The sequence below is a fragment of the Panthera tigris genome, chromosome E2, assembly GCF_018350195.1.
Source record: "Panthera tigris isolate Pti1 chromosome E2, P.tigris_Pti1_mat1.1, whole genome shotgun sequence".
Classification (NCBI taxonomy): domain Eukaryota; kingdom Metazoa; phylum Chordata; class Mammalia; order Carnivora; family Felidae; genus Panthera; species Panthera tigris.
The window spans coordinates 28063077-28090713 of record NC_056674.1 but is presented as its reverse complement, the minus strand read 5'-3'; the positions used below and the strand labels follow the sequence as shown (position 1 = coordinate 28090713).

The window sequence follows — 27637 nt, the reverse complement described above, 5'->3', positions numbered from 1 at the left end:
CTCTCTCTGCCCCTTGCTCACTTGTGCCCTCTCTCTCTCAAAAAAAAAAAAAAAAAAAAAAAAGCCTAATTAATTAATTAATTACAGGCCAGAGGTTGAACATTTAAGGAGTGAAGAATCCCAATCTCTGGGGGACCTGGGTGGCTCTGTTGGTTAAGCGTCCAGCTTCAGCTGAGGTCATGATCTCAAAGTTTGTGGGTTCAAACCCCACGTCGGGCTCTGTGTTGATAGTGCAGAGCTTGCTTGAGATTCTCTCTCTCTCTCTCTCTCTGCCCCTCCCTGACCTGTGCATGCTCTCTCTCTCTCTCTCTCTCTCTCTCTCTCTGAAAATAGATGAATAAACTGAAAAATAAAGACAACAGAACGAAGAAGTTCACAGAGACAAGGCAGGCAGGCAAAAAACTGTATCATTAATATCTGCAGAGATTCAAAAAATGTATTGTAATCACGAAACCAAATAGGATACTGTTTTTTAACGAGGAGCATCTGAGGGCAAAAACAGAACTCACATGAAAAACATGGGAGCAGAAATTAAAAACCAACAGAAAGGTTGGAAGTTCAAGTTGAATAAAAAGTCAGAGGTGGAAAATAGGTCAGAAGAGATAAGAAGACTAGAGGCTCAGCCCAGGAGACTCACTATCTGAGTAATTGTGGAGTCCAGAGAAAACAGAAAGGAGGAAAATAAAAATAAGAATTCCAGGTTTTCCCGTCATCCAGGACATGTGGTGCCAGATGGAAAGCATCCATGCCACCAACTGCCTGGTACAATAGGCGAAAATAGACCCACCTAATTTCCGTAATAGTGACAACGCCAGAACATTGGGAACCAAAACGAAGACCCTAAAAGTTTCAAGAGAAAAAAAAAAAAAAAGGTTACAGTTCATTTTCTCATAACAACACGAGGAAGGATGAAGCAATGCTTTCAAATTCTGAAGGAAAAATGTTTTCCAAGCCAGAATTCCGTGTCCGGCAGAACTATCAGTTGAGTCTAAATGAAGAACAGACCATTTGAGGTGTCGAGTGCCTGTGCATCCTTCCCCAGGGAGCCCCTGGGACTGTGCACTAATGAGAGCTTATCAACAAAAGAGGGAGACACGGGATGCAGAGAACGGGAGCTGACTACGGGGTGTGTGAAGGGGACCAGGTGCTGGTGGAGAGAGGGCAGGGCGGTGCGTGTGCACCGGGCATGGCTGCTCAGAAGCTCCAGGCATGGAAGGGGTTGGAATCCCTGAGCACCTGAGCATTTGCAGAGGCTTAGAATAATAGTAGCATTTGGGGTGCCTGAGTAGCTCCGTTGGTTTAAGTGTCCAACTCTTGATCCCAGCTCAGATCTTGATCTCAGGGCTGTAGGTTCAAGCCCTGTGTTAGGCTCCATGCTGGGCGTGGAGCCTACTTGAAGAGAGAAGAGAAGAGAAGAGAAGAGAAGAGGAGAGGAGAGGAGAGGAGAGGAGAGGAGAGGAGAGGAGAGGAGAGGAGAGGAGAGGAGAGGAGAGGAGAGGAGAGGAGAGAAGAGAAGAGAAGAGAAGAGAAGAGAAGAGAAGAGAAAAGAGGGAAGGGAAGGGAAGGGAAGGGAAGGGAAGGAAATGGCAGTGTTTAGGGTGAATTACTAAAGTACATGGAAAACTAAAACCAAAAAAAAAAAAAAAAAACCAAAAAAACCTCGAGAAAACAAACGAAAAAAACTTGTACAGAAAAAAAAGGAATCTTTTTTAAGTATACAGCTTAATTGATAAGAGCAGCATCTACACAGTCACGATAATGTAAACACTGAATATCGTGCTAAACAAAATCCAACGTAATTATTTCGGGAGGCTGGGGCACGAAAGGAGTTTGGGGGTGGTAAGAAGTCAAATCATAATTTCTTTTTTATGTTTATTTTTGAAAGCTAGAGCACGGGCGAGCAGAGGGGCAGGGTGGGGGGTGGGCAGAGGATCTGAAGCAGGCTCAGTGCTGACAGCAGAGAGCCCAATGCAGGGCCAGAACCCAATAAATGTGAGATCATGGCCTGAGCTGAAGTCGGGCTCATAACTGACTGAGCCAACCAGGTGCCCCAAAACATAATTTTTAAATTTTATTTCTGAGTAATCTCTACACCCAACGTGAGGCTTGAACTCACAACCCTGGGACTAAGACACACATGCTCCACCGACTTAGCCAGCCAGGTGCCCCAAAACATAATTTCAATAACTGAAAAGCAAGAAGTGGCATTAGAGGTATATCATTTAGAGACATCGAGGTAAACACTCCACCCGCCCCAAACCACCGAAAGTTGGAAGTGGCTGCCTCAGGACAGGGAAAAAGCAGAGGGAAGGAAGGGATGGCAAACAGACTTGTAGAACCATTTGACTTGATGACAAAACTGCTGTCCTGCCCCATCCACCTGCTCTTCACCAAGTCCCCACGCCCCTCAGCCCAGCCCTGCCTGCCAGCCTTACACACACCTGTCTCCACAGGCTGCTCCTGTGTGACTTTCCCCTTACCTTCTGTGTTCCGGTGGCGATGTCTTGCCTATTTATGTGAAAGCACCGTTGTCTTGAATTGGATTTTAAAAACCAAAGACGCATGATGTAATGTACCTTACAACTATTTTGAGTCCTTGTGCAAAGCCACATTCCTGAAGATACCTGCCAGGTGATTTAAGTACAGAAATGGTTTGCATTTTTGCACGGGTGAGCAACAGCTCTTTTGAAAATTGATACACCACTTAAACAGGTCATTTGATACGTTTAACCCTCTCCTGTTTCGTGTGAATAATGTTGGCATTAAACCTTGACACGTTTCTAACGGGTTTCTCTTCAACCCTGTAATCCCATATTTTCACATAGGAGTCAGTTACTCGCTTTAGAAACATACACACATAGACACAAGTTTATGCCATTTCCTAGATGGATTGTATCATGGATTAGTTTGTTTGGGTTTTTAAATGGCTTCTTAGACAAGCAAAAAGTATAAAACGTTTTTTAAAGGTGAAGAATGTTCCCATTTAAAAGTTGTTGCATTCTTAAACTGACCTAACCTGGTAAATGTAGAACGTCTCACAACAGGCTTTTCTGAACACTAATGAATAGAAATCACAGCAGAAATTCTACAAACACATAATGAGAGCCTACGAAAATGATTTCAAGGAAAATCTCTCCTAAAAAAAACACCACTCTGTTCCTAAGGATTAGGGAGATCACTGTCTGGAATTTCCCACAGCCACCTTCCATCCTCTTTTTCCAACAAAATTTTCCAGCAGATTTCCCAAACAAAATTCAAGGCAGCTCTCTGCCTTCTCTGACCCAAATAACTGGCTCCTTCTTCTCGCCAGAGTCCGCTCTCTTTGCTCACCATACGAGTCATTCTACTTTAAGACAGATAACTTCTCTTTAGAGACTTTCAGTTGCTGCTTGCCGTTGTTAAAGGACCTAAAACCTAAAATATCAAGTTTTGGGGGGCAGATGGTGGAGAATGGTCAATAACTGGTTTTTCAACATCACTTTTGTCAACGGCAACATTTTCTAAAAAATTTCACATGACCACATTGTGTTTACATTTCAATCTTAGCAAAAGTACCAAAGATGAAACACTTCTCAAAGCAACTCATGAAAAGTCACCTAAAAGAAGAGAAAATGGGGGGAATTTTTGTTTTTTCCTCAGAAAGCTCAGTTCAGAAGTAAAGTGCCATCAAATAGCAATACTTTAATAAAACTCCTATTCAAGATAAGCTCAAGTACTGGATATTTCATAAATCTATCAGTTTAGAAGGGCTCTGGGGTATCTGACATGTTAATGTACTAAAGCTACCTGCAAACAAAAGTCAGCATCATAAAAGGAATGAAATAGACCTCTGTGTAGACAGGGAAAGAGCTCTCTGGAGGGTAGGGGGATTACAGAATACCACAGTATGTTACCACTTATGCAAAAGGGGAAGAGACTCCCTGACATGTATGTGCAGATAGGTTTATGTATGTAAATACATTTTAAAAAATCTAGGCAGCCACATCCGCAAATATTAAAACGGTAATGGGGCGCCTGGGTGGCCCAGTCATTTGAGTGTCTTGACTCTTGATTTCAGCTCAAGTCATGAGCCCAGGGGCATGGGAGTGAGCCCCGTGTTGGGCTTTGTGCTGAGTGTGGAGCCTGCTCGGGACTCTCTCGCCCTCTAAAAATAAAAATAAATAAATAGAGCAGGTAGCTCCAGGGAGCTAGGTGGGATTAGAGGGTGAAGGGTAACCAGATCCTTACATTTAGATATTTACATATTATTTACATTTCTTCACAATGGAGCATTCACACCTTAGTTGAGAAATTAAGTAAATGCACTGTGTCTAGGTAGATGGACAAAGTCGTCCTGTATATTCAGTTCATTCTCTAATTTACCATTTGAGCAACTTCTGGGATGCTAACAAGATATTTTGATTATACTCTTAAAAAAAAAAAGGACATTTCCAGTACATGTGCAAGAAGAGACCAGGCTGGGGAGGGGGGCGGGAGAGCTGGCTTTACCAGCCAGTTGTCTAACTGCTGAGCTACTCTTCACTCTAAGTCAGCTTGTGATGATCTGGAAGCAAACTATCCAGGATTTTCTTCACCACCACTCAGCTGGGTTCCAGGCAACCACCGTCAGTCCAAGTCCTAGGGCTGACGCTCCCCCCTTGGGAAAACACGCTCTGGTTACACTTGGTTATTAACCCCACTTCTTTCTCTGTTCTTTGGAGAACCAAACATTTTCATTATTCTATTTTTAGTCTGTGTAACTCGTGGCTCCACAAAACCTACCGTTAAAGTATCTCAACTTCTTAGTACAGCAAGCATAACCCCTTGCATCAAAGCAAAGGATACAAATGGGGCGGTATTTGGGAGCAAGCAGACTGTGGGGAGTTGGCTTCAGTCTTGCAGTGGCTGTGGAGACCCGTGCAGGAGAGAAAACAGCATCTTAAAGCATCTCCCACTCCATGACTGGCATTACAAAGGCTGGAAGCCCACAGAAATGCTATCTATGTACAGAAGAACCTCTCATTGGTCTAAACAGGGCCGTCTTTAGAATTACAAGATAATTTTTTTAATAGCCATTCAAGTCTTACATAAAGGCTCATACCAGCGGTTTTGAAGATAAATGAAAGCACAAAGCCTTTATTGAATTGCAGATTATGAATAATAAGCCCAATGGTAAGCACTGGGGGCAGATGTGCGTAGAAATGCAATTTATAAAATTTTCGAGGCAAACAATTGATGTCTTTGAAGAAATCGTCGTGAGCTTTAAAAAAAAAAAAAAAAAAAAAAAGCAAAAAGCGAGCTTCCAGGTGTGCAATTCATAGTATTGGTAACTGGTGCCCAGCGATAATGACCTCAGGAAATGTTGAGATTTCATAAACCATTTGTATCAAATCTCTTTTTCTGGTAAATTCCTTAGTGCCTCTGCAGCGGTAACTAGACAAGAGTGGAAAGCTTTCAAGATGACTCAAACCTCCAGCACCTCACAGGAGTCCACATTTCTTAACACAGAAGGCAATGCTGATCAAGGGAGGAAATAAACGAAAAGGTTATTAAAAACAAACACTGGTGGGCCAAACTTCTAAATATATACATCTATGTATATTTCACTAAAAGATGTTTATCTCCATAGCCCTTCACGTTTTATATCCAGAAACTATACTTTCACCACACTGTGCAATAAGACAGTGCTTTTTAGTGGTGAGTGCAGTGAACACTTTGATACTCTTGTAATAAGTCTTTGGAATATTTTAGGATTATAGGACTTTCAAGAGACTCTTTTTTAAAAAGTGACTCCTTAAAATTTAAATATGTAAAAACCAGAGCAGGAGCTTCCATTTTGGAGATTTCAGTTTAGGGACAAAGAGACAGGTTATGACAGACTGCAACCAAATATAAAAGGTAATCACAAAATGATTTAGGCAACAGCCACGAACTGCACAGAACCCAAGTTGAAAGGGGAGATAAATTTCAACTCAAAGAATCTGGCTGATAACCAATAAATAATTTCATTCTCTTTGGAAGGTACAGGTCACTAATCCATGAGAGACAGCTTCACCAAGTCACTGGCTTCGACAGTTTCTCCTAGGCCTCTGTCTCCCCTCCCCACCCACCACATGATTCTGGTAATGCCCAGCTTGTGAGACTTCACAGGCTCTCATTATTACAGCATCTTGAAGGTAAAACAACACTCCTAACAAATTTATCCAGACTGTTTTCTTAGCGGAGACCTGGCCTGTAATCAGGCCACATGGAAACTGCTGCTTTGACCAGGAGTCAAGGCCGTGTAGAACCACAGAGACTTATGTTAGAATGCAAAAATAAAGAAAATACCAACAAACACTTTCGCTGAAAATACACAAATTAAGAGACTGTCTGTTATTGTCTGTTCTTAGCGATACGGCTAACATTTCTCTCAGCAAATCCTGGAGATTCCTCAAGTTCATAACCACCAAAGGGGATGTGCTATCTCCATCTGTCTGGTTCAGTCTCTTCTACGGTGTTCCCTCCTTCTGGCTAGTAGACTGTGGACTAGGTTACACTTAATAGGGCATACACTTAAGTAGAAAATGTAAAGGCCAAATACTTAAAATCAAAACCCTGCCTAAGAGTAAAACAAACATTAGCAGTGTATTAACTGAAAAACTGCCCTTAAGTAAATATTTAATTCTGGATGTCAAATACATCCGCAGAGTTTATATAAAGCAATTCTTCTGCTTAATTCTGTCAACATTCAATTTATACAGATATTTAGGTCATTATCTTTGATGAAAAAAAAAAAAAAAAAGGTGCTCAAGGCATAAAGTTAAAACAGCTCACAAGAAGACGGTAAAGAACAAGGCTTCTGGGTCACATCAAGTTTCCGAGCCACGCAAGTAACTTCCACGGTCAACTCGGACTAGTTTCTCAGTTATGTTAAATATCAAGTAGCGTATTAAAATTTGTTCTTTTAATGTTCATTCCGCCCATAAATATTTTGATAAAATAGAGTCTTGAGGTTCAGAAGCTGAGGCAAGATACAGACATCACTTCCAAGAACTGCTTTTACACATCTTTGTTCCCACTGTGATGCTGCACCATTCTCTAAATACGTCACTAGATGAATTAGGTCACTGATGAAAATTAGGATAAAGAGTAACTATTAAATATAACTTCCTACTCAATTAAGTTCAATAGAGCCATTTATGGAATATTTTCCTCACAAAATACTTGATGAGAATGTTACTCTCCACTAACCAAAGTCAGTTAAATGAGCTCAGAGAGCAAGAACTGATGGATAAGAATAAACTCTTCTAATCATTAATTTAACATTTCAATATTTATCACAGGAAAATTAGGAATGTCTTTTTTTTTATATGTTACCACTTAGTTCTTGAAAAGTTAATTGAGAAGCAACCAATCTCCTATCAACATTCCTAGTCAGTGACTGAAACACTAAGAGATCAACAGCATGTAATAATCAAAGGAACTGATCAGTTTTGAACTGTACATCTACATTAAAATAAAATTGAAATGTAACTATGAACAAAAAAAAATCAACAAAACTTATCAATAATACCCAATAATGGTGATTTCTAGGGACTTCTACAGAGCAACCTTGGTAACTACATCCTAGTCAGTGGGGACGTCTTTGCAATGAACACATTGCAGTAAGAGGGCCCTGCAGCTCACCGTGGCCATCCGCTCTCCTGGCAGGCCTACAGCTCTGGAAACCCCAAACACGAGTCCATAGGTTAAGACAAACACAACTCACACTAACCATGACACAGGGGAGGGAACGACAAAACACATGGAGGTACGAGACTTCAGAGGAGAAAGACTATTAGTAACGCTCTCCCTCGCATGCATGTTTTTACCCTGTGAAGACTTTACCCAGGAATATCTGGAGCCAGAGCAAATAATCCAAGTATTAATGACAGGCTCAAAATGCAAGTAAAAGTAAAACACACTCAAAATAGGACAAAAAAAAAAAAAAAAAAAAAAAAGGCTGTTGAAGCCTGGAGGGCAACTGTATGTAAAACCAGTAGATCCTGAGAGCAAAGCTAGATTTGAAAACCACATGCAACATCTCCAAACAAGACAAAGACGCTAAAAACCAGGCTCCTTCGCGGACACCTCAAAACTGCAGGAAAAAATGCATTTACCTTTGTCATCAAAACATAACCATTCAGGTTTTATGCTGACGTGTCTATGACCCATCAACACTTCTGAAAACCAGTACTGAAATGTTTATCAGAACTTTTCAAGGAGCTCCAACACCGACCAGGCACACATACATGACTCCCCGAGAAATGTCACCACAGTGAGGCAGAATTGGTGAAATCCCATTCTACAAGTACGAGCAAAGGAAGGTTATGACTCATGAGTATGGATGGACTGTAATATTTAAATGAAACATTTCTGATATACTCACAAAATCTTCATAGAAAGTATTAAAACTCAAAAGAGAAAAAAAGACAGGAGTCAAATACAGAGATGAAATGTACAAAACAAATGAGCAGGCAAACTAAAAGTTCTTGAAAGTATTTTACTTCAGATTGAAAAATGAACAGCTTCCACACTGTTCATTGCAAGATACACAGTATTCACGAATACAATGCTGGTCATTTGAGGATATGTACACACCTCAATTTCTCCTTCATGCTTTTTCTTTTAGAAAGATACTGTTTACCAAAAAGAAACTTCAGCAGTACAGGAAAAACTATTTTCCCAATAAATTTACGAAAACCTAAGATTCCCAATGGAATCAAGATTATCTTCCCGCTACCACCACCTTAATATAATCACATGCTTATTGGAACGCTAATATCTGCACCCTAAGAGTACATTTACTTTCAACAATGAGGGTGATTCTTAAAACAAAACAAAACAAAACAAAACAAAACTTCAGTGTGGTAAATGTAACAATGGATCTCTGCAAGTATTAAGTGTCTGAAATAGGCAGCTAATACTGGATTTAATATCATTTTATAAATAATTGTTCCCTTAGCAGTAAACATAAGTCTACACATTCACAATAGTCCTAGAAAATAAATACTGTGATTAAGCACAATATGTTATGACAAACTAGTTTCAAAACACAAAAGCTCAACATCTTGATAAAAATTCTGATCAGAATAAAATGTGACTCTAAAATTTAAAACATTGTCAAAATAACATCACATTTAAAATTTTCCACGATTTACACAAGTATCATGAGTTTCCAGTTGTGGAACACATTTTCCCATTGTGAATTAAAATACGAACATATTGAAAACTGTCAATTTCAGTGATAACATCAGTTTTGGTCTTACTTTAGCATTATTTTCTTTATAAAAAGTTGCACTAAGTGTCCATTAATGGTCTGATTGGTCTTCAGTATTTCATAAATGTATATAAAAGAAATTCCTAAAAGCCAATAGTACTTTATATGTATATATATAAAAGAATCTCATTTCCCAAATGGCTGTAATTAACAGAGCCACATACACTGATGCTAAACACAAGAGCCTTCACATTGAAAGAGAGCATTTTCAGAAATGTCACTTACATCCTATTATATTCAACATTCCCGAGTTTCAGACTCAACATGTGATGGGTAACAGAATTATACATCTCATTTGCGCTCAAAGCTGACCACAACCAAAATTTACAGTATGATTGAAACAAGCCAATGTTTTAAAAAGTTTTAATTAAAGATAACAATTCCATGGAAGGAGAGGATAAAGAATGGGATGACAAGAAGTATTTGGTCTTAATAAGGCAATACAAAATAGATCCATTATCAAAGACCATTTAATTTTTAAAGATCAACAATACCAAAAGCATAAAGTGGAGTATAAGAAAATAGTTTTTTATAAGTATGATTTAATTAAAGCTGTTTACAGTTATTCTCTCCCACAGTAGTTAAGCATGGATTTAGAAAAGAAGAAGAGACGAGAGAACCAAGCACACGCTGCACACAGGGTTGGGAGCCAGCATGCAAAGTCTGTGGGACTCGGGGTTTCACCGCAACAGGAATGGGACCAGACGCGGGCGGCCTTTTTTTTTTTTTTTTTCCCCTATTAGGAAGAAAAACAAAACAAAACAAGACTGCAAAGGAAACAAACACAAAGTCATGTAATTGCCCATTGCCCAAGACGACAGCACTATAGAAAACAGTTGCAAGTTAATTCTTAGAGATGACTAGAGCTTTTCAGTGTTTACACAAAAGTACATAGTACGTTTTTTTCTTTTTTTCTTTCTTTCTTTTTTTTCTTTTTTCTTTTCTTTTTTTCTTTTTTTTTTTTTTTTTTTTTACAAAATAAAACGTCATTTGCCACCATAAACCTTTTCTTTAGAGGAAAAATTTTTGCAGCAGGTCACAAGGGTTCTAGAGTAAGTCATTTCAATGCTGAGGAAAACAAATTGAGTAATAGAACTAATCACTTCCCTATATATGGATGTTAAGATGACAATTCAGATTATTTTTGAAACTAATCCTGAGAAAAATCTGTTTACAATTTAAACAGTAATGTTATGTAAAAAGTATTAACAAATCCACTATTACAAATATCAATTTCCTATATGGTCATCTATATATACACACAATAAAATGGTAAATATATGCAAAAATATTAAAAAAAAAAAAAAGAAAACATGCACAGATCACTTTCCCCTTTGGAATCTGGACTTCCTATAAGATACTTTTGTTTTCTTTCCCCACCCCATCCTCTGAAATTGGTTTTTGTTCCTATCACCCTACCCACACTGAATATTATTCCCTATAACTCTGCATAAAGCCAATGAGAAATATATTTATTTTACATTCAAGCTTTAAATCTTAAAATGACCCTGTTGTAGCATATGACTTATCAAATGAGCAGCCTTTTTTTTTTTCCCCCTTTTTTGCTTGCTTTTTGTTTTTGCAGTTGTCAGTCTTCATGATCCATTCCGTGGCGAGCTGGGAAAAAACGCAGTTGCTAAATCAAAGTCTGAACAGTGTAAGGCTCCCGAGCGCCAGGAGTCCCTATCCAACTGTCCTGAGCATGAGACCATTGCACACAGAAGACAGTCCATCGCACAACGCCGACTATCTACAAAGGTCTGAGAGGGGAGCATCCCTCTTGTGTTTCCTCTTTTTGCCATGGTAATACTGATTATTTGATTTGCCTTGATGCTGTTTGTTTGTCATCAAGGAACCATGGCTTGTTTGAGTTGTACCTTGGAAGCCTTTGCTGGAAGAACGAAAGAGCCTTGCTGATCCATGCTGCAGAGAAAGAAAGCGGTCAAAGAGACATCAGTATTGTGAATTCAGCGGAGCACTCACTAAGACCTGACTCAGGGAGCTTTCAAATGAGGAATATGCCAAGTTACCCTGCAGGCAAAAAACGATACTTCAGGGATTCACTCTCCTGAGCTCTAAAACTTTTGTTTCTTTTTTTTAATGGAAACACTGGAAAACACAGACCATTGCCTTCTTTGCCTTGCCCTCTTCCCTCTTCAGAGTACATGGAATGTGAAACTTTTCTCAAGGAACCTATCCATCAATATACCACATAATAAACAGCATTACCGAAGAAGCTCTTAGACACAAAGGTGTGCTGCCAGGTCAGGGGTCATCACGGCCCCCTGATCACGGTCAGGTCATGGTCATCTTACATCCTGCTATCACCTGTCACTTAATTGCTGTTTCTAAATGGATGTGTATTTGGTGCACATGACCAAGGCTGTATAGGTAAAGTGGATTCTGGGAGTCAGACATGAGGTGACCAACGTAACAGTCCATCTCTACTCCAAGAGGCCTTCCCCAGGGTCTCCACCGTACTGAGAGAGGGTGAGATGGCCTTGGGTCAGAGCCCAGTATGAAATGGCTTCTTTCCTCATTTTGATTCCTTACTCATGATTAATAAAATTTTAGACAACTACAAAACTGAAAATAGAGTATTCTCTGTGGCCTAAGTCAAAGCTGATGTTCATCAACAGCTGACCCACTATCTGATCATTTCAACACAAGGAACTAGGTACTGAATATTAAAATATAAAAAAGGTGAGGGTGCCTGGGTGGCTCAGTCGGTTGGGCGTCTGACTCCAGCTCAGGTCATGATCTCGCAGTCCATGGGTTCGAGCCCCGCGTCGGGCTCTAGGCTGACAGCTCGGAGCCTGGAGCCTGCTTCTGATTCTGTGTCTCCCTGTTTCTCTGCCCCTCCCCTGCTTGCTCTCTTTCTCTCTCTCTCTCTCTCTCAAAAATAAATAAACATTAAAAAATTATTTTAATATCAAAAAGGTAAATAAACATTAAAAATAAAGAAAAGAAAACATAAAAGAAGGATATATTACTCCCAGATGTGCACAACATTGCCATGAGGTCATGCAAAAGCTTATAGTGGGCTTACTTCAAATACAACTGAATCTTTTAAAAACTCAGTGCAATTGTTTAAATGCTGAATCTGTACTAAGGTGGGGTGGCCGGGACGTCTTATGAGGACCAGTCGCTAAATGCCCACAAAGGTTTACATTACAGTGGCGTCTCATAATGATCTTCAGGACACCCTGTTACAGGAAGCATTGTGCCTTGGAACCTCTTAGAACAAAACAGGTTTGTTCTTCCAACCTAGAGTTTTCTTCAAATCCACAATGTGTATATATATTCACGCTTGAGAAATTCTAAATAGTCTGTATTGAATATGAACAATTAAAAACACACAAATTCCACACACCTGAGATTTGTTGGTGCTGTTGGAGGTGTTACTGGTCTGGGTGCTCTGCATTTTCCCAACCGCCTGGGATGATTCCAAGGACACATCCTGCGACCCTACCCGGTTCCCAGTGGACGGACGGCAGAGCAGCTGTTTCGGGGTTTTGCATGGTGTCGCATCAGAATCCTAACATAAGTCATACGAGTTATTATGTGACGTATTAGTAATTCGGATATTCATCTTTTAGACTAAATGTAGCCATTTGGGAGTTAAGGGAAGCACCTTGACAAATTGACAAAATTAACCGCTTGAGTTGTCTCCACAAATTTCCCTCCAAACATCTTAAGTGGCTTATTTTATCAGAAGATTTCTGTTCGTTGTTAAATCTATTGTCTAGACCTGACCTTGTTAATAAGCCTGGAAGGGGCTCACAGAGGTCCAAGTTTATCTGCACCTCCACTGATAGGAAATGAACCACAGTACAGTGCAAAGAGCACGGCAAAGATAAGGCCCCAGGTCCCGGACTCAACGTCTTCAACCAAATACAAAACGACTGATTCAAAAGGCTCAATTTCTGTGCGTCTGTGATAAACAATCAGTGAGTGCTCCAACCGAACACCCCGCGTGGTTAAGAACTTCCCGGAGACGATGGGCTGAGCCCCACCTGTTTCTGGGCTGCCTGGGACACAACTGTGCTACTTCTCTGCTCAGGTCTACCCTTCACCTTCACACTCATAGTCCCTAAAGCTCGCTCTTGAGGCTGTCTTTGTGTCTGCCCCACTGTGTCTGTGACCTCTAGCTCAGCTCCGTCCTCTAGAACTCTCCCCTAGGAAGGAAAAAGGCACGCAGGTAGATGGTGCATATGAGGATTCATGATTCCATTATGATCCGTGGTCATCGCCAACAACATAAAATGATGTCCCTTCCACAGTTAGATTACTCTATATGTCACAGACTTAATAAAGTCAAAATTCAAATAATGGGTAAGCCCATTTTATATCTCAAGGAAGCACACTCACAATTAACCCTGATGAGGAACAGTAACTGTAGGTATAACTGTAAGTTAGAGTCAGAAAGCAGAGGTGGGGCTGCCGAGGGATTCGGGGAGGGAGGAATGGTTAGAGGTGGCTGATGGGTTTCTTTCAGGAGCGATGGCAATATACTGGACTTAGTGGCAATGGCTGCACAACACTGAATATACTGAAAACCACTGAACTGTGTATTTTAAAATAGTGAACTTTATGTTATGTGAATTATATACCTCAACTTAAAAAAATTCAATCAAGAAGTTCAAAAACATTACTGAGTGGAAGAAGCCCTACACAAAGGAGTATACATGATAATGATTCCACTTATGTGAAATTCTGGAACAGGCCAAACTAATCTGTGGTATTAGAAAATCTTAAGAGTGGTTACCTCTGGGGTGGAATTCGGGACTGACTGGAAAGCATCATGAAGGACCTCTCTGGGATGATGGTAACAGGCTGTACTTTGTTATAGTTGGGGTCACACATGTGCACACAGTGTTAACATTCACTGATGCACAATTTAGATTTCTTTGTACGTCAATTTTGTATCAAAAGAAAAAACGAACCAAATACTGAATGCTGGTCAGTGATGAGCACACTAGAGCATTTTAGGGGAAGTGTACCGATGTTTGTAGTTTACTTTGAAATGTATCAAAGGATAAGATGAATTAGTGGATAGAAGGATGGATGGATGGCTAGCTATGGGATAAGTACGTAACATGTTAATGGCAGAGTCCAATGGCGATGTATATGAATGTTCCCTAAAATTCTCTCACTTTTGCTGTATGCTTCAAAATTTTAATCCAATGTTGGGGACATGTACAATCAATAAAGTTATTAAAATTTCCCAGTAATAAATAAGAAAAGGAATTAAGTTTAGCCCTCTAGACAGCTATCCCCCCAACAGAACTCCTAAGCATAGGTTCAGAAAAGCCACGTCCTCATACTTACGACATCACTAGAGCTGGACTGTGTGGCAGAAGAGGAAGACACTGGACCTGATGAAGAGTTTGAAGAGTGTTTACTAAGAGATTCCGAAGTTTTACTTCTACATTTTCCAAGGGCTTCATTTTCTTCAGATAGATTATTATTACATTTATCTAACTGCTGAGTATCTACTATCAAGGTAACACCATTTCCTGAAAGAGTGGCAAAAGATTGGAAAACGTTTCTTCCCATTAAACACACACAACACAGAAGAGCCACTAATGCTCGGTCAATCAATCAATGAAAAACTCTTACCATTGCATGAAGGCTCAGGCCTATTCTGCAAGCCCCACTGTTTTGATATCCAATCTCTGTATGTGGCAACTTCGTCCGTTACTCTAATTATTCTACCTAATATGCTGCATGCGTTTAAAGAAAAAAGAGAGTACATTAATTCGGAGATATGAAGCCACAACCAATTTTGACCCAAAGGGCTGTCTTTAGTTAAGCCTTTACCTCTCCGTTTCATTGTTGGGATAGTATTTCGCTATTGGTGATACAGCATGACTCAAAACAACATAGGCATAATCAAAGGCCTGTTTCACTTGCATGGCCCCATATGAACTCCTTCCAACATCATTACCTTTAAAAGAAACATATATAGAAGATAGTAAGCGTGACCAGTGCTTAATAAGAACTAAATGTGCACAGGCCCTCTTCCAGAAGAGCAAAAGCAATTGCTTTCCTTATACAGTTGCACAAAGAATCTGGGCAGGGCGGGTGGCCATCCCCACAACTCCCCAGGCTCTCAATGTGTGTATCCTGCAGTAAGTACATTATGGCATATAAATTGCCTCAATGTATTCTGGCCCCACAGGGACTATCTCACATACAGTCATGCAAACAAAGGAGTTAACTGCCTGCTCTCTCCTAAGAGTGAAACCAAGCTAAATGAGACATCCCTGTCTTTTGCTTCTATTAGCTATCTAAATATCTCCAGCACTAAATTATAAGCTCCTGAAGCAAGGAGCATCTTGCTGAAAATCTTTGTGCCCTTTATGTAGAGAAGCTTCCTGATAAACATTTCCTCCATGAATGAACACACAGAACTATTAAGGTTTATAATATGGCACAATAAGCCAGAGAAGGGCCCCTAGATGACTACTCTCTTAACTCCCTTTCCTTAATCATTTTCAAAGTTAACACAGTGAAGCAAATGACTAAAAGCATCTCCACTGAAGTCTGGTAATACAGAATCTAAATATCCTACAATGATAGCAAGAAAAAATACTGCCCAGAAAAACTAGGATACAAGCATACAAACACAACCCCATGACAGCAAGGAAGGAATCTGCTGTTCCCTTTCAAGCCACCATGAAGCTGGAAAAGGCACAGGGAGACTGTGCAAAATTAAAAGAGGAAAGAAGGGGCTCAAAAGGAAAACAGTCTCTTTGAACCCTTCTGCTCATCATTTCTGAGCGGTATTACCATGTTTATGGCCTCTTAAGGCTTCAGGAAACTCGCTCAAAGCCCTGACTGACAATGGGCTAAAATCAGGGCCAACAAGGTCACGACAAAGAAGAAAAAGGCCTGCAAACTGGAGACGCGCACAAGCCACCCAAACCAACAGCTAGTATCTATACTCCTTTGCCTCTCAGGGCCAAATGGCCTCTACTCCCAGCTCACTGGGAGTATGCAGCGTGTTTTTCTGGCGTGTGTGTTGTGTTTTCATGTTTTCTTGCAAGATATTTTGAGGAAAAATAATGAGTACAATTAGAAGTTAATCTTTTATTTTCACCTAAAGAGAGTTGTGGAGGGGCGCCTGGGTGGCTCAGTTGGTTAAGCATCAGACTTTAGCTCAGGTCATGATCTCACGGCTCGTGAGTTCAAGCCCCACATCAGGCTCTGTGCTGACAGCCTTGGAGCCCGGAGGCTGCTTTGGATTCTGTCCCCCTCTCTCTCTCTGCCCCTCCCCCATTTGCACTCTGTCTCTGTCTCTCAAAAATGAATAAATGTAATAAATGTTTTAAAAAAAAAAAAACCTATAAAGAGAGAGAGAGAGAGAGAGAGAGAGAGAGAGTGAGTGAGTGAGTTGTGGGGCTTTTAAAAAAGATTTATTTATTTATTTAAGTAATCCCTACACCCAACATGGGGCTCGAACTCCTGACCCCAAGATCAAGTCATACGCTCCACCTACTAAGCCAGCCAGGTGCCCCTCTTCTAAAAAGAGTTTAAAGTACAACAGTGGCAATGCCCTTTCTTTGAATGCCCACAAATTTACCTAATTTCAATACCTGGTTGTAAAGGATCTTCAATATAAAGCATCGATGGCCTGTAGCCATCAAGCATATTTTTCTGTACTTCATCTTTGGCCACATACGAACCACCATCCTTTATCCGGATGCCAGTCTTTAAATAATTGAAGTGTCGTCCATATAATTCAAAAAATTCTATTAAAAGAACACCATAGTTTGTATTGGGGATGCAAGCATCTTCCCTGGGATGTAACTAAAACCAGGAAAAAAAAAAAAAAAAGAAATTATATTGGATTTTCTCTCAATTATCAAGGTGGGTAAAATAAGAGACATCCTCACTTCTATAAAACAATACTATTAGAATTCTGGTTAGGCTAGCAGCCAACAGGGAACTGGAGTAACGGCAGGCTGTACAGCTTCAGACAACAGTAAAGCCCCACTGGTACAGAACTGGTGGGGGACAATTTATTTACAAAATTCAAGGCTGAATTTCACAGCTGCCCTAGGATGCTAACAGGGCTGGCTTGGCCCAAAACGTCAGGGAATCATTCTGACTCATGAGCGGAGTCGGGCCGTTGACAGCACTGCGGCTCATGAACACATTCACAGACAACATTAAGACTTCTAAATCACTCCACCCAGATAGCAGATCTCCATTCCAGCTAAACTTCCAAGATTTGTTGCTTAGAAGATACTATTTTTGACATTTATACTACCACTTACACTTACAAAAAGCACGCCATACCTATGCATGTTAAAATTTCAGTGAAAATTCTTAAAACCACTAGAACATATGGGGTTAAAAACAAACCAAAAATTATTTCCTGAGATTTAAAAATAGTTATTTATAAAATTATAAAGAGTCCCACTTTAAAGTGAAAAGTCATAAGTAATTAAGGGAAGCATTCCAATTAGAGCTTGATTTAAATTTTTTTCCAAAATGATTTCCTGATGGATTAATTTTATTTTAGTGTACACGAGGCATGATATATAATCATACAACTTACCTGAAGGAAACTGACTGCCATTAAAAAGAGACTATAAGAACCAATTCCACCTGTAAATACTTCATTAAGGTCCCTCTGTAATAAGAATTGTTTCAATACTAAAACCAAGTACGGTAATACAGGATATTTCTGAAAAAGAAAAGTGTATTTTCAGTGAATTCCTACATCAGTAATCGTGCTAAGCATCAACAGGAGCATAAACTGGGTCCTTATATTAACAGACTTTAGTGGAGATATCCAACACACTTAATTTTCTATTTTAAGAGCAAGCTATAAAAAAGTATATAAATAATTAAGGATTTTCTCCTCACAATGAAGGATCTAAAACATGTAGATGTAAATAATGGCATCCAAGCACTCACTATGGGACAGAAACACTAGCAATATGTATTTGATGACACTGATCTATGGCCATTACCATATGATAATTCACTTGTAAACAGGTTAACACCAACAGTACACAACAATTCTCAACTTGTAAAGTACTACATCAGTGGGATTTTAAAGAATCACTTTTCTTAGGTGGCCCTCTACCAAACAGACCAGGGTCCTTCAGAGGACGGTGCACAGCCCAGGAGCAGGGGCACTCAGGGTCCTGCCTGCCGCCTTCCATGTGGGCAGGTGACCACGCTTTACAGAGATGGTGAGGACACCTGAGCTGGCAAACATGAAGAGTGGGAGTCCATCCTTCGCTCATGCACATACTCATTAAGTGCTCTCCACCAGCCAGGCCCTAGCTAAGGACGCTGAGGGGAATACAGCAGGCCCAAACATCTAGAAAGAAGTCTTAACAGCCATTACCGAGGAGTGGTAGAATTACTAGTGACTTGTAGTTTGTTCTCGACACTCTGAACACATACTGATACTGCTTCCAAAAGAAAAAAGTCTCTACTTTTGCAAATCATGTCAAAGTCGGCAAGCATGAGAAATAACTACAAATCTATGGAGAAATAATCATTTTTAAACGTTATGGTTGAAGTTATAAATAGTCTCTTTAAAGAACAATCAGGCACATTTCCAACAGAATTTGATCTGCATGTATCCTTTGACTGTGAAATTCCACTTCCAGAATCTTCCTACAAACATTTTACAAGTGTAAAGAAAGATGGCAGGTATGGAAGGATGTTCAAGCACTTTCTACAATAGCAAAAAACCCTAGAAACATCACTAGAGGAATGCTACACAAAGCATGACATGTGCTGACAAAAGACTATTGTGTCGTCAAGGAAAAGAATGAAGGAAACCTCTCTGTGCTGATACATTAAGTATAAGACAATGTGTACACAGCATGCTATTCCTTTTGCTAAAAATTTCAAGAGGATAAACAAGCAAAAAAGAGGATGACTGGGGTGCCTGGGTGGCTCAGTCAGTTAAGTGTCTGACTTCGGCTCAGGTCATGATCTCACAGTTTGTGAGTTCGAGCCCCATGTCAGGCTCTGTGCTGACAGCTTGGAGCCTGGAGCCTGGTTCAGACTCTGTGTCTCCCTCTCTCTCTGCCCCTCCCCCAATAGCACGCGTACTCCCTCTTGCTCTCTCTCTTAAATAAACATTTTTAATGTTTTTTAAAAAATTAAAAAAAAAAAAAGGTTGATGATGGCAAATCCCATGAAACCGATCTAAGCATATAAGGTATAAAGTGACTTGCTTTTCGTTTTCCTTTGATAGTGGTAAATTTTCTATCATGCACATTATTCTCAATTTTAAAAAGGTTTCCTTTCTGGGAAAAAGAAAATTTACATACACCCAACACCTCCAAAAAGAGTGGGATTATGGACAGTATTTTTCTTTTTCTGCTTTTCTATACTCTGCACATTTACATGAGAATATAATGTTTACAACATGACAAAGTAGTTAAATTTGTTTCTTACATGAGGAGAAAAAGGTGAATCTGTAGAGTTGATAAAAGTATTGTGAACGGACAGAAAAGACATTCTACATAAACCAAAGCAGTTAACATTTTTAGCTTAATGAGAAAAAGGCTGACACGTCTAAGCACGTGAATGCTTTGAAGATGTTGACAAATTCTACCCCATCTTGACAGAACCAATGAAAACAGACATTCTATCACTTCAAGACAAAGCCAGGAAACCTGCAGGAACTACCTTACAGGTGATTTGGGGGCCTACGGAGGTGCTTCACCTAAACTCTTAAGAGATTAAAGCAGATGACAAGAATCAACCGTTTGGCACGATTTCAGCCCTTGTCTCCCTAAAAGGAAGGATCTAGAGCAGAGAAGTTCTTTAAAACGCTTTCCCAACCCTTAACCTTAAGTCACGTTATAAATTACTGATTATTACAAGCAGATTCAAGGAAAGTAAAACCATCCCACAGAAAAGAGGCAATTGTCAGCAATACACATAAGTATAGTTTAGCAATGCATATCAGGACACCACGACAGAATCACAAAGCAAAACTCCACTCCTAGTAGTTTCACTGCGTAAACACTATGCATTCTCTGACCTTGGTAAAGTCTTTGATGAGGTCAGCTGCTCGCACGCCATTCTGTACATTAAAGCTGATATCAACTTTCACTTCAGTAAAAGAATCTGTCAATTTAATAATAGGTACCTAAAAGAGAAGAAAGGCAAAATTAAAATATGTGGACCAAGTTAAATAACACACCAGGGGATGGGAAAGGTTACTAGACTTGAGGTCTTGACCTCCTCATAAGGACAGAAAAAACTCTTGAGTGTTCTGATTACTACGTACTACACAGTCTGCTTGGTCTTCTAGATACTTCACATATTTAGCACGGAGCCTCATACAATGTATATTATCATTTCTATTGGTTGAGAATTTCGAAATCAGGTAACAAAAAACCTTTCTCAACCTTTTGTACTTTGGACCTTTCTCAACATTTTGTACTTTGGACAACAGTTTCCAACTCGGTCCTTATGATTAATGTCAGGTGTATCGGCAAATTGTTCCTAATAAGAAATCTGCTCTCTTAAGTCTGTTAAGTATTGGTATTATTGGTCAGTTTTGCAAACAGCCCATAAAACAACCTACCAAGAGAAGTTAAAACCTGAGAATTATTCTCAAATAAAAAATCACTGGATGGTTTATAGAAGATATTAGAAATTCTCTTAAAAAAAAAAAAAAAAAGGCTTGGGGCACCTGGGTGGCTCAGTCAGTTAAGCTTTCAACTCTTGATTTCGGCTCAGGCCATGTCTTGCGGTGGTGGGATCAAGCCACATGTTGGGCTCCATGCTAAGCTTGGAGCCTGCTTGGGATTCTGTTTCTCTCCTTCTCTCTCTGCCCCTCCCCCCTCCACCAAAATAAATAAATAAACTTTTTTTAAAATTTTATTTAAAAAAAGGCTCTATTTGCACTGTGTATCAGAAAACTCAGGTCAGCAAACTCTATGTACAGAACTGGGTTTTCAAATTAATAGCTTTTTATAAGCTGTTTTGTTCTAAGAAAACTTAATATACAAAACTCCCAACTTCTAAAATAGATAAATTTATTTCCATAATGAGCATCTATGAAAGTTTTTTAATGGCCGTTCTAGATAAGAGTTAAAATATCGAGTTGCTTCATCTACAAAATTTCAATTACAGCTGACCCTTGAACAACACAGGTTTAAACTGCATGGCTCCTCTTTTACACAATTTTACACAATACTGTACTGTATTTTCCTTATGATTTTCTTAACATTTTCTTTCCTCTAGCTTACTTTATTGTAAGAATATAGTAGTATATGATATGTATAACATACAAAATATGTGCTAATCAACTATTTATGTTATCAGTAATCCAGTCAACAGAAAGCTCTTAGCGGTTAAGTTTTTGGAGGGTCCAAAGTTACATGTGGATTTTTACCAGTGTGGGGAGTTGGGTCCCCTAACCCCCATGTTGTTCAAGGGTCAGCTGTATGAAGAATTTTTTAAGGACACAAAGTAAGAGAGGACAGCAACATCCTCTGTGTGACTATAAACTGTTAAATAGATATCCAAATTTTTCTTTACACTTCTTAAATATAAATACACTTAGGGGCGCCTGGGTGGCTCAGTCGGTTAAGCGGACGGCTTCGGCTCAGGTCATGATCTCACGGTCCGTGAGTTTGAGCCCCGCGTCGGGCTCTGTGCTGACAGCTCAGAGCCTGGAGCCTGTTTCAGATTCTGTGTCTCCCTCTCTCTGACCCTCCCCCGTTCATGCTCTGTCTCTCTCTGTCTCAAAAATAAATAAACATTAAAAAAAAAAAACTTAAAAAAATAAATAAATAAATATAAATACACTTATATTTAAAAACTCTACAGTATTATGTATGATAAAATGGAGTACTGTATTTTAAAGAAATATATAACCACAACGACTTCATCTGTTTCACACAAGGTAGTGTGATCATTAATGAAACCAAAGAATCATTCACTGAGAATCCAACTATGCTCTCCAAAACTAAATTTTAATTTTGTAAGCTTCATGCATAAGTAACTAGAGATTTTAAGATGAAATGCTAGAAGAACTTACAGTTGCTTTGTCTAGAACTTTGACCGAATCCTCATCTGCAACTTTATGTTTCCGGAGAGCTTCTTCCAGGGTCCAGAGGGGAAGGTTCTCCCACTTCCCAAATACCACAAGATCAATGTCACTGGACACAGAACACACACACGAAAGTTGTTTGAAGAAGAAACTGTACCTGTTTTCACTTGCATTCGGGCTTACTTACAGACTTCAAAGTGCAATTAAAACCTATTTCTCACACTGCCCAATGAAGACTAAATGTGTTGTTCGTAGTTTTTTAGAGCAGAAGTGGAGGGTGGGGACTTTAACAACCTCCTCCTCCTAGTTGTTTCACAGAAGCCAGGCCTCAGGAAATGGTGATTCTGAAAGAAGTTAAAACCTCAAAAAATACCAGTGAACGTTTCCTGTTCATAAAGGTTTCTGGGACTAAAAAACTTAAGACGTTCTTACATGGATGAGATTAACTAATTAACTCTGATTTAGATTATTAAGTGTAAAAAGCAAGTTGCAAATGGTTTATCTAGGATGCTACCATCTGTGTAAAAAAAGGAAGAAAACATACACACATTTCCTTTTCTAGGTACAAAATGTTCCTGGAAGGATGTGCAAGAAACTGGTACCAAGGAGCAGGGGACAGAGGTGGGATCCACACTTTTCATTGTAATTTTTTGTGCCCTTTTCAATATGAACTATGTGAATATACTGCCTATTCATAAAATTCAATTAAATTTTTTAGAGTGACACAGGGTTTTGCTGAAAGTCAGAATCTAAATAAGGAAAAATATTCATGAACTCAAAGTTGAATACTTTATGGCCTCTGTAGGCCTACGACAGCAATGGGCAGAATAGAAATTGCGAGGATCCATCCACATCAACACATTTTTTGTTTTCAATTTGGGTAAAGTAGATCAAATCAAGCTCAAATAAAAAATCATGATGGATGCCTATAGTTAAAATCATACTGTACTGCACACTCAAAATTTTGTTAGGAGGTTAAATCTTACATTAAGCGTTCTTACCACAACAAAAGCAAAAACAAATACATGATGAAATTTCAGTTTGTAGAAAACAGGTATTTACACCTTGGGGAAGCCTTATCATCCCCCAAAGGTCCTGCCCTGCCCCAGACTTCAGGGCCATGACTGCCGTGATTGAAGAAGACTAAAATTAATAAGGGACCTTCCTCAGAGAAGCGCTGGGTCAGGATGTGGGAACAAATCTAACAGTAGGAGTTCGCAATAAGAAATGACAGACCGGCCATTCCAGAGTAAATGCGGCTTTACAGTATAATCGGGTGTTTTGCCAGAATATTACATCAACCTCTGTGTTAGTGGGTTACGTTACAGAAGTGAACAGGCAGGGTAGTTCATTGTTAACTGATTCCATTTGCTACATGTTCCCTTTACATCTGACAGGATACAGATATCAGTTTGAGAAGATCATCTGAAGTGATGTTCTACCCCCAAGGTAATTCAAATAAAATACAGATAAAATGAATTTTCATTCTGTAAATCTGTTTTGTTCCTACTCACCTACATTCAACAGCCAAAATGAACACATTCTAGAAAAGGGCACAATATCCTGAAAGCTTCATAAATGTACTAACCTAGTAGGTAAATACAGGCCAGTTTTAAAACTTCCAAATATCTGGACCTGAAATAGAAAAAAATTATTATATTAAGGTATTTATCAGATGAAAAGCCACCATGCTTTAGAGAAAGGTTGGTTTTTTGCTCCCCTCTATTGGTATTTTTTGGTACTACAAGGGCACTTTTTAATAACACCATGCTTTCATGAAGCAGGAATACTGTATGTATCTCATAGGCAGACATTAGGAATATAGTTTAAATTTATAAGGTTAAAAGAACAAACGTACAGACTGAAACAGAAAACTCTCAAAAGTAATATCCAAGTTACTCATGCTCCCTTATAATCTAGAGACATGTTCGACAAATTCTTACTTTTGATTCCCTAAGCAGGACTCTTGTCATGGGTTACTGAGTTAGGGTCAGACTACTTCAGCTGCAGGCCAGCTCCATGCAGAGCACCAGGCAGTGTCATCCCAACAAGAAGCTGTGGCATAAAACTAGACACATCCTATCCCAACCGTGGAGAAGAGTGGAAGATTCAGTGTAGGCGAGTAATTGCAATAAAGGATGAATGGTGCAAAAGCTCAGCCTCTGAGGTGAGATGCACCCAGGAACCTAATCACAGCTACATGTTTCTCACCTGTAAACAAAAATATGGTTAAAACCCCCCACCTCTAAAGGAGGAAGACTCATTTAAATCAGGGTTTCTCAACCTCAGCACTACTGACATTCAGGGCAGATAACTTCATGAGGGACTGTTCTGTGCATTGTAGGATGTTTAGTATCAGCCTTGGCCTCTACTCACTATATGCCAGGAGCACCTCACCAGTCAATGATAATCAAAAATGTCTCCAACATCGCCAAGTGACCCCTGGGTGGCAAACTCACCCCCCAGCTGAGAGCTACTGATTTGGATCACATAGGAGAATCATTGTGAACACACAGAAGCTGCTCAATAAAATATTAGTGTCCTCTCCTCTTCCCTTTACCTACAGTATCTCATTTAAAGCTTTTCTGTTTTGCCACCTGGACAAAAGAAACTTCCCTGGCTTCCCCTTTATCATCCCAAGACAAAGTCTAAAGAAAAGCCATTTAACACAGAGTAACAGATTCTAATTTCTTTGAATGAATAAAACTGTAGAACAGGCCCTCAAAAAAACCTCTAAAAAGTATTTAGTTTCAACAAGAACCACAAATAAGCAAAGAGGAAATCCTGGGCAAGAGTCCTATTCACTAGGTGGGTCTGCACGGGGAGACAAGGAGGGGCCAGAAAGAAGAAAGAAGGAGTGTCAAGATAGGAAAACAGACTGATGCCTGCATTAGCCTAAGAAAACGAGCTTCTTATGACCTAAGAGATTCCTACGTGACATTTTCATTCAGCTATGAACACTTACAACGGTAGGCTGGAACAAAACAGTAATGGGATTTTGATCTATCAGATCCAAAAACACAGCTACTACAAAAAAAGGCCTGCCTTGTCTGTCTTCTCTTTGTACTAATGCTTCCTAAATATAGTTTACCTCTAGTCTTGCTCTTCAGCACTGCAAAGAAATAGTTTTAACTAAGTCATCCGATTCACTGCAAATAATTAGGAGGCCCGAAATTCTTTTTTTTTTTTTAATATGAAATTTATTGTCAAATTGGTTTCCATGCAACACCCAGTGCTCATCCCAACAGGTGCCAGGAGGCCCCAAATTCTAAAGGCTAGAGAAGACTATCGCCCCTAAGTGTACAGACGCCTGCACGTGGGCTCTGAGACACCAACATGTGCCCTCCCCCGCTACGGACAGGGATGTTGCCCTCAGCACGCAGCAACCAGACAGATACTCACGTCAGCGCTGGGCCAGAGCTCCTTAATCACGCTCTCGATCCTGTTCACCACCTCCATCCGCATCTTTTCTTCCTCCGGTCTCGGAGACATGTATTCATAAAAATCACTGATTTCTTCATGCAGACTGAAGGGGGAAAAAAAAGCAGAAAAGCTAATGTGGGCAGGGCCAGTCTAATGAGAAATCACTATCTTAAATAACCTTATCTAATTAAGTCTTATGACTCCGCTGATGACTTTATGTTCATAGATTTCTACCTAAATGTTAATGCTATAACTGATGCTAGCCTAAAGTGGGAATATACAGAATTTAATAGAAACTGCCAAAATAGTTACATAAAAGAAGAAGTTCCAATAAGTCTTACCAGCCGCTCTCATAGCATTTATTATCTGCCTGTGCAGAACCTTGCCGGGTGTATGCATGCTGGTGATTTAAAAAAAATTTTAAATGTAATACGTAAGGCCTGGCCTCTGCCTTTATACTTCCAATCCAGCAGACACACACAGAATCCAGATGACACAGGCAAGCTTCCTGGCCATGGGGACCGGCCATCTTACCCCTCTATAATCCATTCCTCACAGGAACAAAACAGCCTATCTTTTGTAATGTTTGCTTAGTGAATCAAGAGTCAGATGAACAGGAGAGTCAGTGAGCATCAGCAAAGACCTGAAAAGAATGGCTGGCGGACAAGGCTCCATGGAGGAGCTAAACACTCCCCGAGACCAAGAGGAACAAGGCTCATCCAGGAGGCACTGAGCAAAGTGGACAGGCTGAGGACAACAGAGGAGGGAGAGAAGCCACCAAGGAATGCAGGCACCTGACCACAGTAGGCTCGGACTTTCCTAGGGGAACAAGGAGCTACTTCAATGTTTCTGAGAAGAACCAGGGAAAGACTGACTTCGAAAACGCAGCGTTTTAAGAAGATTCATCTGGCACCCGTGCAAACAATGGACTGGCAAAGAGACAAGACTGGATGCAGAGAGTAGTCCATAAATTACTGCAACTGCAGAAGGGCTGGATGAAGGCCTAAGGGAGGTGCTGGAAAGGAATGGGCTCCAGAGACATCACACACACACACACACACACACACACACACACACACACACACACACGCAATGGCTGGGCTGCAGAGCTCAACCAACAGTAGGAAAAAGGGAGGGAGGAAGGGTGCCTGTGAGTGCTGAAGCCTGACAGGCTGGGGAATCAACGAACAAGATGAAAGGAAAAACCAATGAGGCTGGCTACAGAGTTGAAGGCAGTCAATTAATACCAGAGGACAGAAGAAAATGAAGGCAGCAGGTACAGCTCTGAGCAGTGACCTCTGGGAGGGAAAGCGAGGATGAAATGGAGGGAGATCTGCTAAACTTGTGTTGAATGGGGGCGAGCCGGGAGGCCGGCTCCAGGGGCAGGCCTCACAGAGAGGGTCTCCTCTAGTACAACTCTGGTGGGCCAGGAGGCCAGGAGAAAAGCACTTAACAGCAATGGCTGCCAAGTGCCTGGAAGCAAGAGGGGCACCCTGGGGAGGGGGGTGGCCACGTAGGGTGGCCTTGTAGTAACACAGTCTTGAAGGATCCCGGTCTAGAGCAGCTACAGGACACACAGCAAGCTGGAAACACCAGGAAACTAAAAATGGTTTTGAGGAAGGGAAAAAAAAAAGATGTCTAATTCCCAACCCCCACTTGGCTATAACATTTTAAACATGGCCAAGTAAGCAATCAACAGTTTCTGCTTCTTCTAATGTTTTATTTTTAGGCTAACAGTCAAAAAACCTTGAGTTCTAGACTCAGGCTTTGCCTGAGGGCAGTTGTGTTCCTTCAAAAAGTGACTGGCGCTTCCCAGCCTCGGTGTCCACAGGCACAAACTAGGGGCTGGGAACCAGGATCCTTTTCAGGACTTAATGTCAAAA

General features: G+C 40.2%; 1 protein-coding gene across 6 annotated transcripts in view; it reads right to left on the bottom strand.

The window, feature by feature from the left end:
• Positions 1-5086: 5086 nt before the first annotated feature.
• The window catches only part of TENT4B (terminal nucleotidyltransferase 4B), a 76365-nt gene continuing 53814 nt past the window's right edge, over positions 5087-27637 (bottom strand). For 2 of the 6 annotated variants that reach the window (XM_042968377.1, XM_042968380.1), the window contains 11 exons: positions 25734-25857; positions 23920-23966; positions 22320-22440; positions 20310-20417; positions 17850-17978; positions 16882-17095; positions 15104-15230; positions 14903-15006; positions 14612-14799; positions 12654-12818; positions 8490-11203 (listed from right to left, as the gene is read on the bottom strand). In XM_042968377.1, coding sequence (XP_042824311.1) covers positions 11027-11203; positions 12654-12818; positions 14612-14799; positions 14903-15006; positions 15104-15230; positions 16882-17095; positions 17850-17978; positions 20310-20417; positions 22320-22440; positions 23920-23966; positions 25734-25857 — 1504 coding nt within the window. In that variant the 3' untranslated portion in view covers positions 8490-11026. Of the gene's footprint in view, positions 5497-8489; positions 11204-12653; positions 12819-14611; positions 14800-14902; positions 15007-15103; positions 15231-16881; positions 17096-17849; positions 17979-20309; positions 20418-22319; positions 22441-23919; positions 23967-25733; positions 25858-27637 lie in introns of those variants that run through there. The other 4 variants (XM_042968381.1, XM_042968378.1, XM_042968379.1 and 1 more) reach the window with 4 other exon arrangements.